Source organism: Aptenodytes forsteri, unplaced genomic scaffold, assembly GCF_000699145.1.
Source record: "Aptenodytes forsteri isolate BGI_AS27 unplaced genomic scaffold, ASM69914v1 Scaffold15, whole genome shotgun sequence".
NCBI classification, from domain to species: domain Eukaryota; kingdom Metazoa; phylum Chordata; class Aves; order Sphenisciformes; family Spheniscidae; genus Aptenodytes; species Aptenodytes forsteri.
Genome location: NW_008795129.1, coordinates 23,127,578 through 23,143,350, shown reverse-complemented (window position 1 = coordinate 23,143,350; position 15,773 = coordinate 23,127,578). Strand labels below are relative to the sequence as shown.

The 15,773-nt window shown below is 37.9% G+C and overlaps 1 protein-coding gene across 1 annotated transcript in view; it reads left to right on the top strand.

Annotated features, from left to right (window-relative positions):
- The window catches only part of CPXM2 (carboxypeptidase X, M14 family member 2), a 77,852-nt gene extending 69,283 nt beyond the window's left edge, over positions 1 to 8,569 (top strand). Inside the window, 3 exon segments of the mRNA XM_009277944.1 lie at positions 2,304 to 2,443; positions 2,957 to 3,056; positions 8,316 to 8,569. Coding sequence (XP_009276219.1) covers positions 2,304 to 2,443; positions 2,957 to 3,056; positions 8,316 to 8,569 — 494 coding nt within the window.
- The last annotated feature ends 7,204 nt before the right edge of the window (positions 8,570 to 15,773 follow it).

Sequence of the window (15,773 nt, the reverse complement as noted above, 5' to 3'; positions counted from 1 at the left end):
CCCTATTTTTTTGCACTCTGTAATTCCATGACTATATAGATGTAGTTTTATAGTTCACTCCACTTTTTCTATTTGCCTTTTAGATCCACATGTAACACTTTCTTCTCCTAACCCCCTGCTTGTTTAATATCTGACCTGAAGGTGACACCCCAATATATTGCTTGCAGAAAGCTGCCCCACTTGTCTTTTGGTGTGGGTGGCACCTCCTGGCTGTAACACAACTTGAAGCTGCCCATCCTCTCTCTCCTCATCCACCTGCTGCCTGGCCTTGCAGTGATCATGCATATAAACTTTTCACTGCTCATGCCATGAGAAAATTTATAAGGGATTTTTCTGATTCCTTTTCAGCACCAGAGAGCCCCTAGAGAAGTATGTGCACCACAGATACCTTGCACAGATATCAAACACCTCCGTGTGCCTTTGAAACCCAGCCATACTATTTCTTGCACATATTTTGGACTGCAATGAATGCAAGTTCTTCAGCAATTTTACACGTAACGTTTCTGCACTGGGTGAACTGCAGAAAGGCAAAGAATAGATGAATTTCATTTTATTTCCAGTGTTTTCAAGGCTGGATTTGCATATTTCAGACACTACACGGAGAGTTGCTCTTGGCAACGTTAAGCTGTTTTCTTAAATACATGTATTAAAACTGAGCAATTACTGTGTATTGCAAAACTTTTCACAATATATTAATCAGGATGCAATACAATGTGTGAGGGGAAAATAACTGTGGCTGTTTCTCAAATGGAGGGGAAGCACGTTTATGCAGAGTAACATATGCCACTGTCTGATATTTAGGCCTTCCCCATCAACAAAAGTGAAAAGCTTAACATCTGTATTATATAATCCTCCTGCTCTGCATCCAGAAGGCACTGAGGGCTCATTAAATACTTGACTACTGCTCCATGGTAATTGGACAGGACTACGGGGGTTTTTTAACTCTTTTCAATCAGAAGCACTTGGTGAATGCATTTCCTGCTAATCTTTGCTATTTAAAATATAACAATTAATGATATTTAATAAACCTTTTTTAAAAATAATTTTTATTAGAAATGCAGGTGGAATAAGAAATGAAGCTCACATCATTTCTTCCTCTAGTGTTCATGTACTGTATCATGTTATCTGTGTGATTGTGGAGAACTAATAAATGGAATTTCCCAAAGGAAAAATAATTGTGAGAAACGGGAGAGAAACCTAGAGAATGGAAATGTTTGAGATCTGTATCTAAATACAGTCTTCCTTAGTGCTCAGGACCTTTGCAAGGGTCACAGCGCTCTCTGTAACGTAGACTTAAACTGCAGCTCCTCAGAGGTCAGAAGCACTGAGGTTCCTGGGTTTTGATTAGGACATATTTCTAATGGAAATCCCTACTGCAGAGCAGCGGTGCAGATTCCAGTCCTCTGCAAAGCCATAATAGAGAAAAACCAGAATAAATACTTTCATTCCTTAGAAGAAAACAGACACCATATATGACTTAAAGGAAGTATTACTACCTTGATTTTTCTGGCTTTCCTATCAGTTAGATTACTTACGTGGGAAAATATTTAGACTGAGAAACTGTTTCATCAACTGTTCTGATAAATCATTTTTACATAACAATCACTGAGTGCCCATTACTCTTTGTCCTGGCATTTAGGGTTGTATAAATTCGGTTAATGGCTGCGCATCCATGCAAACTAATGTAGACCATCCCATTTCTACCCAGGGCGATCATAAGTGAGAGGTGCTCCATGGGAATGTGTCCAGGATTAGCGAAGCTTAGTGCTTTCGTAAAAGCAAAGCACAAACTTTTTGCTGTAGAGAGAGACCTTTCCTAACATCTTCCTGGTATGACCCCATTTTCTCCATCAATGTCATAGAAACTTTATCTGGAATGTGCTTAAATTGTTTGTTTGTTTGTTTGTTTTCTGCTAAATCTCTATTTCCTTTAAGTTTTGTGGTGGCAGAAGGACGCTGCTCCTTGCAGCAAAGGAATTGGGGATGTGGTGCTGGGCTGACACAGTGGCCCACGCTGTCATGCTGCAATCTTGTGTCCTCTGTTTTGAATGTGTTGATGGGACGCTGTCTTTAGAAAGCCTTGTTTTGTTAAATGTACAGCTCTGATGTTACTCTGGTGCTTTGTTACAGGAGACGTGGCATTTCTAAAAAACTTCTGCCCTGCCAGGCCTGCAGACTAAGTCAGCTAGAAAAATACCCAGTTTATGTTTAAATAAGTTATATTATTTTGCATAAATAATCAGATCTGATCAATAGATTAAAAGAGGATATAAAGTTGTTTCTTTTTTACCTCCTATTGACAGGCATAAATGACTTCAGTTATCTGCACACAAACTGCTTTGAACTATCCATCTACGTTGGCTGTGACAAGTATCCCCACGAGAGCGAGCTGCCCGAAGAATGGGAAAACAACCGCGAGTCCCTGATTGTTTTTATGGAAAATGTATTCAACAGAAGAACAACTTCTGAATAACTTGATGACTCCTTTCAGATTGAAAGGGAGTTTAAGGTTTCTGATATTTTTCTTGCATGACTAATTACATGATTATTGGTATTTGTGATAGAAACCTTACCTATAAGCAATACTGGCTTATCACTTCATCCATTAGGAGGACAAAATAATGACGCTTGTTAAAATTTGATGTGAGTGCAAAGCTTGCTAGAAATGACTGCCAGAAAAGAAAACCTTATGTCTGCTGCTTTATCTGCTTGTTTTAACTGTCTCTTGAATTTGATGTCTCAGGAATCCTAACAGAATTTGTAAGCTGGTTCAGAAGTAGCTAATGCCTGGAAGGCTGATACTGGGTTAATAACGATATTTCAAAATTGCTGAACCATAAAGTAGGAATAGAATACACTTAATTCACATATGGAATTAATGATTAGTTGTACCTTCCTAATGATAGTACTGTTCATTGCTGTGCAATATATATTTGTTTGTTTATTCTCTCAATAGGTCCATCGAGGCATCAAAGGCATAGTAAAAGATGTGCATGGAAAGGGAATCCCAAATGCTGTTATTTCAGTAGAAGGTGTTAACCATGACATTCGTACAGGTAAAAAAAAAAAAAAAAGCAGTACAAATAACAGATTTATGGTTTAAAAACAAAATACAGAACCTCATTGCAACTTTGAACTCTTTTCTGAGAAAAGCCAGCAGATATTATATAGTCCAAGGAGAGTGTTGCAGAAAGAGTGGCACATGAGGAGGGCGTCACTTCTTTCCGTGGTGCAGCTGTGTAGACAAGAACAGAACTATGGCTTTCCTCTCTGCCCTTCTTCCTCTCTCCACCTCTTTTAAAGTATTGAGCAAATAGCCTTTTATCTGGCCAAAATCAATAGTCTGAATAGGGCTGTGACTAAAGAACTCTTATTGCTCCTTTTCTCATGTAAACGTAGTGCAAATCTAACCCAGAATAATTATAGCGCTGAAAAACAAGGGTGTCGGTAATGCCTTGGTGGATGAAGAGTGTTTCTCTGGTTGTTACCAGTTAAAGGACTGTGAATGTGTTGGAGATGTGATTTAGAGCTGTGTCCAGAGGAAGAACAGCTGTTGCAGGGAAGGGGGAGTTTCACAACCTGAAGAGTCTCCTGCAAAACATCACAGCTTTATAAAAGGTCATTTAATGGGGCTCAGTAGAGAGACTGCTTTGCATGGATGAATTTCAGCCCAGAGAATTACTTTTCAATATGTATAGTTTTAAAAAAATGCACAAATGGCTGTTTGCCTTGTTAGCACAGTCTTGATCTATACCCAGACATAGATATGTATATTCAGAGTAAACTCTAAGCCTATTTAATGGACTGGAAAGTAGTTATGGCACTAAAAAAAGAACTGCTTTTAATAGACACTGGCCAATTACAAGATTAATAGTAATACCTGAAAATTGTTGTTGGCAGGTAGAAGGTGGGATAGTGTCCAATGGCCATTGTGTTTGTGTAGGTACTGTGCCATGATTTAAGACACACAGTCATCTCAAATAGAGAAACAACAGAGGGGATATAGCAAGGAGAGGAGCATGTGGAAAGAAATAGCCAAACAAGACGTTAGCAAGAGTCTAGTGATTGCAGCACAGCTGCCTGGCACTCAAAGTGCTGGTTGCAAAAGGTTAACAAGGTTTTTGTTGGATGTTTATGGACAAGTAGCAACATGGTGAATAATCAGACAGATCATATTGTTGTGTACTCTAGGTTTGGTTCAATCTTAGAAACAGGAATGCTAATTTTATGTGGTTTTTTATGTCCTGTCTGGCATTCTGGGTCTTTCATTAGCTGCCACTTTCACTTGCTTTGCCACTAAGATACAGTGTGGCACTCTTTGACATGTAAACTGATTTCAGGCTATGGACTATCATAGAGCTTTAAATAAGAGACTTCCAAATCTTTAATGTTTGCTACAGTAGATTATCTAAGCCAATAATAAATCTTGGAATATCTAACTTAGTTTATATTAACTTTATTTCAGTGCTACTGTGTCTCTGTTGTAAAAGAAAACATTGAATGACAGATATTTAATTAGGCAATAATGATTCTGTCTTACGTATTTCAAAATGGGACCACTGGGAAATGATAGTAGGAATGACCAAGTAAATGCCATAGGTGATTAATCTCCAGCTCTCAGTACACTGGATTGCCACATGAAAGAAAAATCAACAGTTTAAAGACAGCAAACGTGCATATGGAAAGGAGTCCCGGTGGCATGTGTAATAACTGTGCGAGACCCCAGAACCCACCTTATAATGCTCGGGGAATCTTGCAGCTATTTACACCTAGACTTAGAGCTGAGCTTCTATGGCTCAAGGCCGTCTGCAATTGTTAGTAAAAATAAAAGTACTTATTTCATTCTTTTTCATTCTTTTTTTAATGAGACGTTTAAGCTGACACTCTGTTTGGGAATCACTTTGTAGATGGGAACATAAAAGTTCTATCTTGTTTTATATAACACTGATAACTCTGTGTGTCTCATTAGTTTTTGAAACTAGAGAATTTATGTTGGAGCCAAAAAACTAGAGACGCGCATATAACTCCAGAGAAAGAGTGCAAATTGTCAGCAGCCTTCTTTCATTTATACCTTTTTAAATGAAAAATGTACCCATTTAAACCTCTGAGTTGCCTTGATATAAAAATAGGCCAAGCAGGAGAAGAATTATGGCCACTATCTCTATTCATATAACTTTTGTTTAAAGTGAGCTAGGCTGTAAGGTATCTACTATTTCTTTGATACATTAATGTGGTCGACTACCCTGTAGAGCCAGACAAAAGTTGTCTGTAAAAGTCTTCTAATAACATTTACTTGTTTGAGAAAATTTCTCTGCTTCTTCTTGTGGACAAAAAAAAAGTGCATGGAAAGCAATTTTTTTTACTTTCTCTTGGACATACAATATGTCTTATGGGAAGAGAGGGTTGCTGACAATAAGCTTAACAATATTAATAGGCTAATTGAAGTCATTGATTCTGAGAAGAGGAGTTTTGTGGAAAATGATTCCATTTTCTCTTGATGTAGATGTAACTATTGATTAAGTCTGAGTGATTACATGTTGTTACCATTAGATGTGGACTGTGCTCTGTGAGATAACCTTTGAAAAAGAGTTCATCAATTGGATGACCAAATGCACATGGACACCTTTTTTCCCCATGGTGCAAAGGCAGTTTTGTGGGTTGCTTCCTGTAATTGCACATTTTGGAAATCTCAAAGCAAATCTTGATGAAGAAATGTACAGTTTCCTTCTAGTGAAACACTTCTGTATCACAGCTTGTCCCAGAGTCCAAAGAAAGATGCACATTTCTGTGTGATTTCTGCAATAAAGCATAATTAATTTAATTTCGCACAATGTTCAGAGAAATTTTTATGACTATTTTGGTAAGTTTCATATGATTTCAGTATACATTATGTAATGAAACCCAAAGATTTTGAAGTAGCATTTAGTAATATTTAATAACATTAGTCTAAGCTAAGCATAATTCTGGTTTTATAACTCTCCAGCCTCATTCCTGGCTTCCTGTTCAGTAGAGAAAAGTTAAGTTTTAGTTGTTACATGCATTGGGCGTGCAGCACTATGGCTAGCTTTCCTGGAGAGTCTTTTGTAGGTAACAGAGCATTAGGATAGATTCCGATAATATGTTTAAATTAGTAAAATTTGGTACATTTAAGTGTAAATATGACACTTAATTGTAACAAAGGTCTTTCCTATCAGGCTCAAAGAGTGTTCCTCTTAACTGAAGTGTTTATGGAGTCATCTGGCACATTTAATTTATAATAATATTGTCTTTGTATTTTTATGTATTGTTATTTTATCTAAGTAGACACAGCAATTCTTTTCCAGACCCAATAGGAGGACATAGTCTGCCTCCAGCCTGCTCCCACTGGAGCCTATTCTTTTAGCAAACCTATTATTTACTATATTTATCGGTATTTTTAATTGTGTTTCCCTTGCCATCTGCTCTGAAATTTTTGACCTACTGTATTTAATCTTATTTTCAAAAAAATCCCTTTTATTCTGGTATTAAATTCTGGGCAATGACAGCTGACAGAAATACTAATGTCTACTTACTTGTAAATGGAAAGGAAGTAAAGTGCATCCTGCTAACAGTTTAATATCCAGCTTTGTAATAATTTCCAAGTGGTGTATGAATGCGTTGATTTTTTTTCTGGCCTTGTGTGCGGGATTGTGATGAACTGCCTGTTAAATGTGTCAGAAAAATGTGGGTCAGTTTTGAAGTCCAGGGGCTAAAGCCAACGTCTGAGCAAGGCTGCGTTCACAGCTATGCATGGGGTGATCCATAGCCTTTTGCCAGCCCTGTAGCATCACCAGAGCATTTACAGCTAAAAATGAGCCCTTAAGGATAAATTCAAGAAACCTGGGCAGCTTTATGTTTTGTGTTTTGGTTAAGGTGCCAATGGACACAATAGTAAAGGAGAACGGAATAAAGAGCTTCTCAGAGACCCATTCCTAAAAATGCCTGAGCCCTGAGAAATAGAAAATCTGGACCTTGATCATCACACCTGTTGGGGTCAAACTGGCTGAGAGAAAAACCTGAGCAAGCTGGTATGCAAGAACTAACCTGGTCGGGTGTGCTTCTTGCACACAATTTCACACTTGCATTCAGAGAGTGCAATATCACGGTATAGTTGATATTGCTGTTTTGCTAACACTTGCTGTTTGCAAACATATTCACTATTTTACCAAGCCCTAAGTTAAAATCATATTCCTCTAAACAGAGGCTAGCTAGTCTGATCTTTTCCCAAATGTAATATTTTTAACCAAATCATCTTTAGTTTTTGCAATACACTGCATTGCAAGCGACTCAAGGCTAGTGATAGTAAGGTTGTTGGTTCTTACCAGTGTTAAAAAAACCCAACCCCTCTTCATACAAGAGATGTTGCATTTCTATTTATATATAGAATTGCATATTTGAATATGCATTTTCATTCCACAGTGGGTTTTCCCAGGATAGAGTGCAAAACTAATTTTAGATATTAATGTTTCATCTTTTTCAGTCCACAGTTCAGCATACTTGCTAGTTAGAATAATATTTAAAAAGAAGTCTAAAACCATCCTTATGTACGTATGGGTAACCTGAGATTGTATATGGGAAAAAAGAAGAAAACAAAGTCCTAATTCAACGAGGTGTTAAAATACATCTTGCTTTATACATGAGTAGTTTAGTTGATTACAGGAGCTCTCTTCATGCACTTACAGGTGAGCAAGTGGTTAAGTACCCTGAATTACAGTTTGTAGGAAAATTATAGTTTGTAGGAAAATTAGTGTAATAAAGCTCAATGTAAGATTTTATGGAAGGGGATATTTACTTAGATCTCTAAGTGAGTTGACATTATGCATGCACATGCTTTGCATTCTAAGTAGCACGTGAATGCATGTGTTCAGGCGGTCTGGCCAGGATCGTCAGTGTGATGTGGGTACCCCACTGGAGCTTCTCTTGATTGGTTAGTTAGGATTAGTTTGGGGAAGGTCTTTTATACGCCTCAGGAATCACCAACTGTTACAAGGTGACCCTTTGCCTCAGGATCTTTTTGGCTTCAACTGACAGAAATCTTAGGCCAGATTGAAGCCTATTGTCCTTTTTTCATCATTTGGAAAATATGTTTGAGGTGTGTTTTCCTGTAGGGTTGGCAGGACGAGGAGGGGTACGTGTGATGGGGGGCAGCCTCATTGACACCCTCCTGGCGTGAAGATGCAGGGTTGCTGCCTGTGCTGTCATCTTATCCATGTGCAGGTATTTCTGTATTCTCATAAACAACAACTTCCTCAAGGAGAAAGGGCCACTGTCCTGAAAACCATCTCTTTTCCTACCAGGAGCCGATGGGGATTACTGGCGTCTTCTCAACCCGGGAGAATACATGGTGGGTGTGAAGGCGGAGGGCTACACCGCCGCTACCAAGACCTGCGAAGTCGGCTATGACATGGGAGCTACCCCGTGCGACTTCACCATCTCCAAAACCAACCTGGCGAGAATCAAGGAGATCATGAAGAAGTTTGGGAAGCAGCCAATCAGCCTGTCCATCCGGCGGCTCAGGCAGAGGGCTCGGCAGTGGCGGCAGCAGCGATAGACCTCAGCCTGGCAGCCCGCGGCGTCCATGAGCTCTGCTTCTATCAGCCTGGCTGTAGTCTTAGTGAGAGTTACATAGCCTGTCTCTTCATACATATTTCTCTGCACGAGGCCTTTCTGCTAGTGTAACTGAATGAATAGTGGGGGTTTTCAGTTTGGTGAAAAATCAGAAACAAAATTCAACTTGAACCAAAATAAGCCCCGGTTTGCGGGGAGAGGCAGGAAGAATGTAGAAAGATGTTTTGAGCTAACCTGGAATGAAATTTTTTGCTTGTTGCGTTATTTAATCCTTTGTAAATCTGTTTTCTTTAAAAATAGGAAAAAGAAAAAAAAAAAAGAGACTTATAAAGGAGAAGTGTCATTTTGAATGAAAAACTGAAAAATTTTTTTCCCAAAGTATAAAATTGGTATATTTTTGCAATTCAAAAAAGTTTTGACACTCTTTACATTTTATTCTCATACAGGAGGAGAGCTGAGAGGGGACAATTTCTGTTGAATAGCATTAAAATTTGTGTCAAAATTTCAGTCCCCCTTTCCCTGAAAGTCCACCTTTTAATAAGCACCATAATATTTGGGGAAAAAACCTGAAGCAAATAACCCACCTTAGCTTTCCTTCTTGGGTTGTTTATATTTAAGGATGTCTTGTGATTCCAGAGTTTAATGCCAGGAGTGGTTTTCTCCTCTGGCTTTTTAAGACTGCGTTTTTGCTCCGTGAACTAAATCTAATGAAAAGGGCATGGGATAATGACCACTGCAGCACTGCGGCATGGCATCCCCTCTCTAACCTAGGAGGAGGACTTGAAACAAAGCTTTTCTTGTGGATACAGCCAGTCATATCTTGCATGTGAGAGGAGAGGTTTGGTCACTGGCATGTGCATAGTTCACAAATCCACTGACATCCTATTTTTTCTTGATTCTGGCCTGCCTATAAGTGCTTTTTGTGCTCACGCACACCTTGTGCCACCGTCTTTCATGACATGCAAAGGATTTTGTATTCCTCTGCATGGTCTGCTCATCTTGCCACTGCAGCTGCTGCTGCTTTTCTGGCCTTATGACTCTATGAGAGCAGGATTTGTGCTTTATTATTGACTTTTAAGTAATAAAATTTTACAGCAGGATAAGATTGAGGTTCAGGAAAGATGCAGATCAGATCTAGGAAAGAATGAACTAAATAAACACTGGTCAAACTATCAGTTGGTGAAAATCAATTTTGCTCTGTTAACTTCAATGTTATGACCTTAATTATACCAAATGAAGGGCTAGCTGTATGATTTTAGCCGGTCAAAAATCTGTGGCTAAATAAATATGCTTGGTAGAAAGACTGCGGCATACGCTTCCAAATACAGTTCTGTTTAAAACATTTTAATTGCTATTACAGTTTTTGCCTTTTGATATGATTGGTAGAAAGACTGCGGCATACGCTTCCAAATACAGTTCTGTTTAAAACATTTTAATTGCTATTACAGTTTTTGCCTATTTGATATGATTCTTGGAAAAGACATTCACCAACATATTCAAAACAGAAAAAATAAAGTGCAAGTAGAAAACTTACTGTAAAAATACCACGTGCCATCTGTATTAAATTTTTTCTTGTCAACAAATCTTGTAAACACATAAAAGGCAAAAGATTGCAGAATGAATAATATAATCATGAACCCTTGCATAATAAATAGTCGTATTCTTAAATGTCTTAGACAATTCCAGCCCATGTTTGTTCTGCAGATACCATTAAATAACAGCTATGTGTTTGGCAGCAAGGGCTCAAAGAGAATAGAAGCGTGGATACATAATTTTCTATAACTGAAATTATGAAACTCCAGCACCCAGTCAGCATCATTTAAATTAAGCAATAGAGGTAAACAAATAATCCAATCATTACATTAGCATTTGGAACTGTATTTTACTTATTTCACTCTCTTTACCACCCTTACAACATTCTATATGCCATACATTTTTGTATAGCAAATATTACAGCAACTTGTCAAGAAGGGTTTTTTTGGCAGCTGAGAAGGGATTAATGATGTCTTAGTGCAGGTAGCAATGTGAAATAATTTTGGAATATGGAGTAATGACAGCAGACAATCTGTTAGCAGTTTAATTTGGCTTGTTCATTGGCATATGTAGATTTTGTTACCATCACAATAGATCAGGGCCATACACGATTTTTTGTGTTATGATCTGATGGAGTTTCTTAAGTGGCTTCTCTTTAGAGTTCCATGAAGGCTACCCAGTCATCTTGCTGGGGGTGGTTGGCATGCACAGGAAAATGAGGAACTAACCAGCCAAATTTAAATCACTCTGATAATCAGATTGAAGGTGGAAACCACTATCTTAGTCCTGGCAGGTCAGTTCTTTCTACCTTGAAATAATGTTTCAGGCTGGTTTGAGATTTACTTTACAAACCCTAGAGGTCCCTATGCTTTGTTCTCAGGTATGAGGTTATCTCAACGAGAAGTTATTTTTTATTTGATAGCAGGAAGTAGATTTGATGGGAAATTCTTCGATGTCTATTAGCTAAAATTAGATGGACTCCAATTGCTGAAGACCTCAGTAACATCAGATGCTGAAGACAGTGGCCTTGGTGCTCTTTACTGGCCTTGACTAGTGCTTACACATACTTGGGCACAGCAGAACGGTGACTAATGCAGGTGACCTTACTCCATTTTAGTCCAGGCATTACTAAATAAATGGTCTAATAGCTGTCAAGTGTACTTGTCTGTGCAATTATTTTTTGATTGTCCAGCACCTTTACACTGGAAAACACTCAAGTTCAAAGGAATTTTACTAGGAACTTCAGATGTGTGAATATCTCGTGCTGAGATAAGATGCTTATGCCTGCCCTGAATATAATAATATTGAACTGATGTGTGCCCTATTTACTGCTATAGTTATGCACTCAGGAGTTAAAATGTTCATTTTCTTTGAAATACATAGCACCACTATTTAACATTTAGGTAGATCCAAACCACAAACCAATAAATCTGGATACCAGTGTTTTCTATTTATCTACCTTTTCCACATCTTTAGAACAGGTAATTTTTTCCAAATTCTGTGCTTTTAATCTCTTTCCCTTTTAGTGTTGTAGGAAAATAGGCAGCCCTGCAGAAACGACAGGAAATAAAACTTGAGGATGGATACATTCCTTTTATAATTACAGATCCATTTTAACAGCTACCTATATGAGGACTTTGCTAAGCTTTGATCACCCCGATATAAAAGAAAAAAATAAAATCCCTTTCAAGTAATAAGAAATTCAGCTGCACAGTCTCACCCTTACAATAAAGGTTAAACAAATAAAAGGTTAAAAACAGGACATATTCCACTCTCCTTAATAATACTGGCCATCAGTCATCTGCTCCCATGCAGAGCCCTGACAATCATAAAATACAGTGGGAGCTGGCTGTCTTCTCCTTGCCTGTCCATGTCATGCTATCCAGCTATTCATTTTTTATCTGTTTAATTATCATAATTTTTATTACCCCATATTTGGGTTTTTCTCATCCACCTTAGTAACTACAAGTACACTATCCTCTCAAAGACAGATCTCAGTATCTGCAAATCAGCTTGGGAATGCTGAAGCCAATAAAACTGTATCTACTAAAGCTGTATCTACTTACACAGGTTAGTATAAGTGTAGTGAATCTTGGTAATCTCTAACCCAGATTTAATCTACTGCCACCAGAAGACTGTTAGGAGTATCTGAGTATCCCTTTTACCCAGAGGTTAAGGTCTGTATGGGTAAAACACACTGATAAAAATGAATGTAAATGAAGTTATTGACTATGCTGGTGAAGAAATGCAATTTTTCATTGGATATTTTAAGCCTGTCACATATTTTCAGCTTCTATCACCAACTACTTTTCCTTCTTTTATCCATGTATAGTTGTGTTTTTTTCCTCTAACTTCAGCTCATTATTTTCAGTGAATATGGGACATCGTCCCAAAGTGTGGATTTCAGTAGTCAGTGATGGAGTTATACAGCCAGATTTACTTGCCTCTTTTATCGTGCTGTGGTAGGTGGTTGACCTTTTTGAGAAACACCGGAACAGAGATGAGTTAACTTAAAATAGGGTACAAGTGGTTTCACACCAATGACTTTCACCAGTTAACCTTTAAAAATTAGCATATAATATATTGGCTATGGGTCTGAAAATGCCTGAGTTTGGAGGCAAATGTGCCTCTCTACCATTTATCTTTGTAATCAGTCTCTGTGTGAATTCAGTCATAATACGATAAGCCTGAGGGAGGAAGCATAAAAGCACATACAAGTCGTATAAATTGTGGTAGCATCACCTCCTGCTGCAGTACACTGGTATGCCAGCATAGAAACATCACAGGACAAACAGCTTTATGTACACCTACCAACTATCCAGCAGGAGCCCAAAGAAGCTCTATTTTGTACTCACTAAGAGGATACAACTTTCCAAATGTCTTTTTCCTTTCTTACTGGAGCAGCTGTATACATAGAAAGAGGCTCAGTGATTTTTACAGTTGATTTCATGGATAATTTTAGTACCACTTTTGCCTCTGCTTCTTTGTGCTATCGTAGTGGCAAGCAGTTTTCTCAGTCCTTAATAAATGGTTATGAATGCTTTTTGGCTTCAGGTGATTAACTTACAGAAGTTTTGGGTCTTTATTCTGGTATTTCTTTAATTTTCCAAGCTTAAATCACATTATACACTTAGTCTAATGTGCTTACTAGTCTTTAATTTCTTTTTAAATGTAATTTAGCTTGAGATGACATTTTTGTATTTCACTGTAACACTATAATATAATTTTTGAGCTGAAAAATTTATGTTCAGTGAAGCCATCACGGTGAATGCAATCTTGTGCCTGGAACAGTAAGTCACTAAATAGCCATTCTCTGCCATCTCCCACTGATATAATCACTATTTTACAGCATGCATAGTCAGTTTAAGCCTAGGTGAGACTTGCAAACCCACCAAGTCCACATTCAGAGTTGCAGGACAATATGTTGATGAGTTTTTGTGGTAGCTTCTCTGTCCTCTTAACCTGACAAGTTGCCCAATTTTATTTTGATGGAGATTTGGATTACTGCTTCACATGAAAATTTTAAACAATGCGTTCATGCTCATTATCTCTTCCTTGCTCATTAGCAGAAAAAGGACTTTTTTTACGCCTTTCATAAATTTCAGAGGGGCTGTATTGACTGGACGATTTTTGGTGTAACATTTCAAGTCATAAGTACCTGAAATGAATACATTTATCAGTAAAAAATGCCAAGAACAGGATTTTGGAAAGCCCATGAAAAAAGTTACGCAGTGAACATAAAGGTACTTTATAGCTGCATGTTTACATATTTAATCTGCCTTTTCAGTTACATGAGTGCCTTTAATCATCTGCTATAGTGCCAGGCTCTGAGAGGTTAAATCCATCTTCCCCTCCCCTGTGTCGGGTGGTTTGTACAGGCTGGATTAAACAATATCCCACAGAGTTTTCTGCTCAGGCTACTTTGCTTGACTGTTTACTAAACTGATCTTCAGAGACCTTTCAAGCACTTACCTCTCCCCATTAGCAAGGCTCCCAGATGAAGGTCCAACCTCATCGGTTGGTCATTGGAGCATGGCCAGAGTGCCAGCATCGCATCTGGAAATAATATTTGGGCTCTCAAGGTACAGCAGCACTTCTGAAAGTGGGGGTTTTTTTCAGCAAAATACTACAAAGAAACATTGCACTGCTCTGCAAATGCCTACTCTTTTAGCTTAATACTATTCTACGAGAAGGTGTGGGCAATTTAGAAAACTCTATTTTTCCTGATCAGGACATAGATAAAGAAAAAGTTGAAGGACTGATGAACAGCAAATGTTGAAAAAAATAAGATTAAATGATAGCTCCATAAGGAATGCTTTGCATTTAGATTTATGAAGACTTTATGAAGAAGTTATAGACATATTTAAAGTTGTCTTGCAACACCTATGAATTCCATATGAAAATGAGCACTTTTCCCCAGTGGCTTAAATAATAAATCATCCTGCCCTTCACTCCATACTGAGGAATTGCAATGTCCTGTGTAGACTGGGGATAAAAGCAGCTGAAAGATGCTGTCTCAGAGGGTGAAGCATCAATGTGCACAGTGGCTTTCAAGGCCAGAAAAAGGTATATGGTATAAGACATATGCAGATCTAAAGAAATATATAGAGACCCAGGATATAGCTTCAAGCATGGCAGCTTGGTAAGTGCCCATATGGAGGGAGCCCAACCAGGCTTGTGATAAAAATATATATACAGAATAGGCTGTTCCATGAGAACGAGAAGCCAATTAAAACCAGACAAAAAAAAAAAACCACAACCCAAATCAACTCTTTGCTTTTTGCAAGCAAAAAACCCCCTCTGCATGTTTGAAATGATATTTATGACCAGTAATACCAAATCACAGTTATTAACAGAAAGCTTTCTCTTTTCCATTCTAAATCTGTACTGGACATTCTGAAATACTGATGTGGTTTAGAGAAAGCAGTTAGTAACAATTGCCACCTATTGTTATATGGGGTAATATCAAACACCTGCTATTTTAATTATTCTAGTCATTAACTCTTACTTAATTTGCAGAAGCTGTTTTCTAGCATTCAATACGCTAATTATGTCAACAGCACAATCATTAACTCTCTACTACCTCAAGAGCAACAAAAAAGAGCATTCAGGGTAAACCATCATTTAAAGATCTAATAAAATTCAGCCAGCCTTATTGTCAGCAAGTAAAAATATGAAAAATGGAATTACTTTTTGTGGTTTAGATGTGACAGAAATTCAATACCTAGGTTAATAAGGATCAATGGCAGCATAATCTCACTTGAATAGACCAGGGAGATTTAAATTTGAGATCTATTTCTTACCACAAGGATCTGGATCTGATTACATGGCTTTAGGGTTTTTTTAATGTAAAAAGCATTAAAATCACATTCCTATTTATTATAGTTTTGTGAGCCCTCTAACTCACAGGTGAATGGAATCATTAATTTGATTGTCTCCTAGTGGCATGCCACAGCTCTAACCCAGCTCACTAATAAGCTCCTGGTGGCTCCAAGGTTGGATCAGCCTCTCACAAGCAGAACTGGTAGATTTACAGTATAATCTGGAAAGAAGTGGGAAGTGAATGGAAAAACAGACTCTGCTTTTATGATCTACCCTGTGTCTGCCTAAATGCAAAAGTTTATTTTTTTATATTGGGTTAATGCATGGCATCT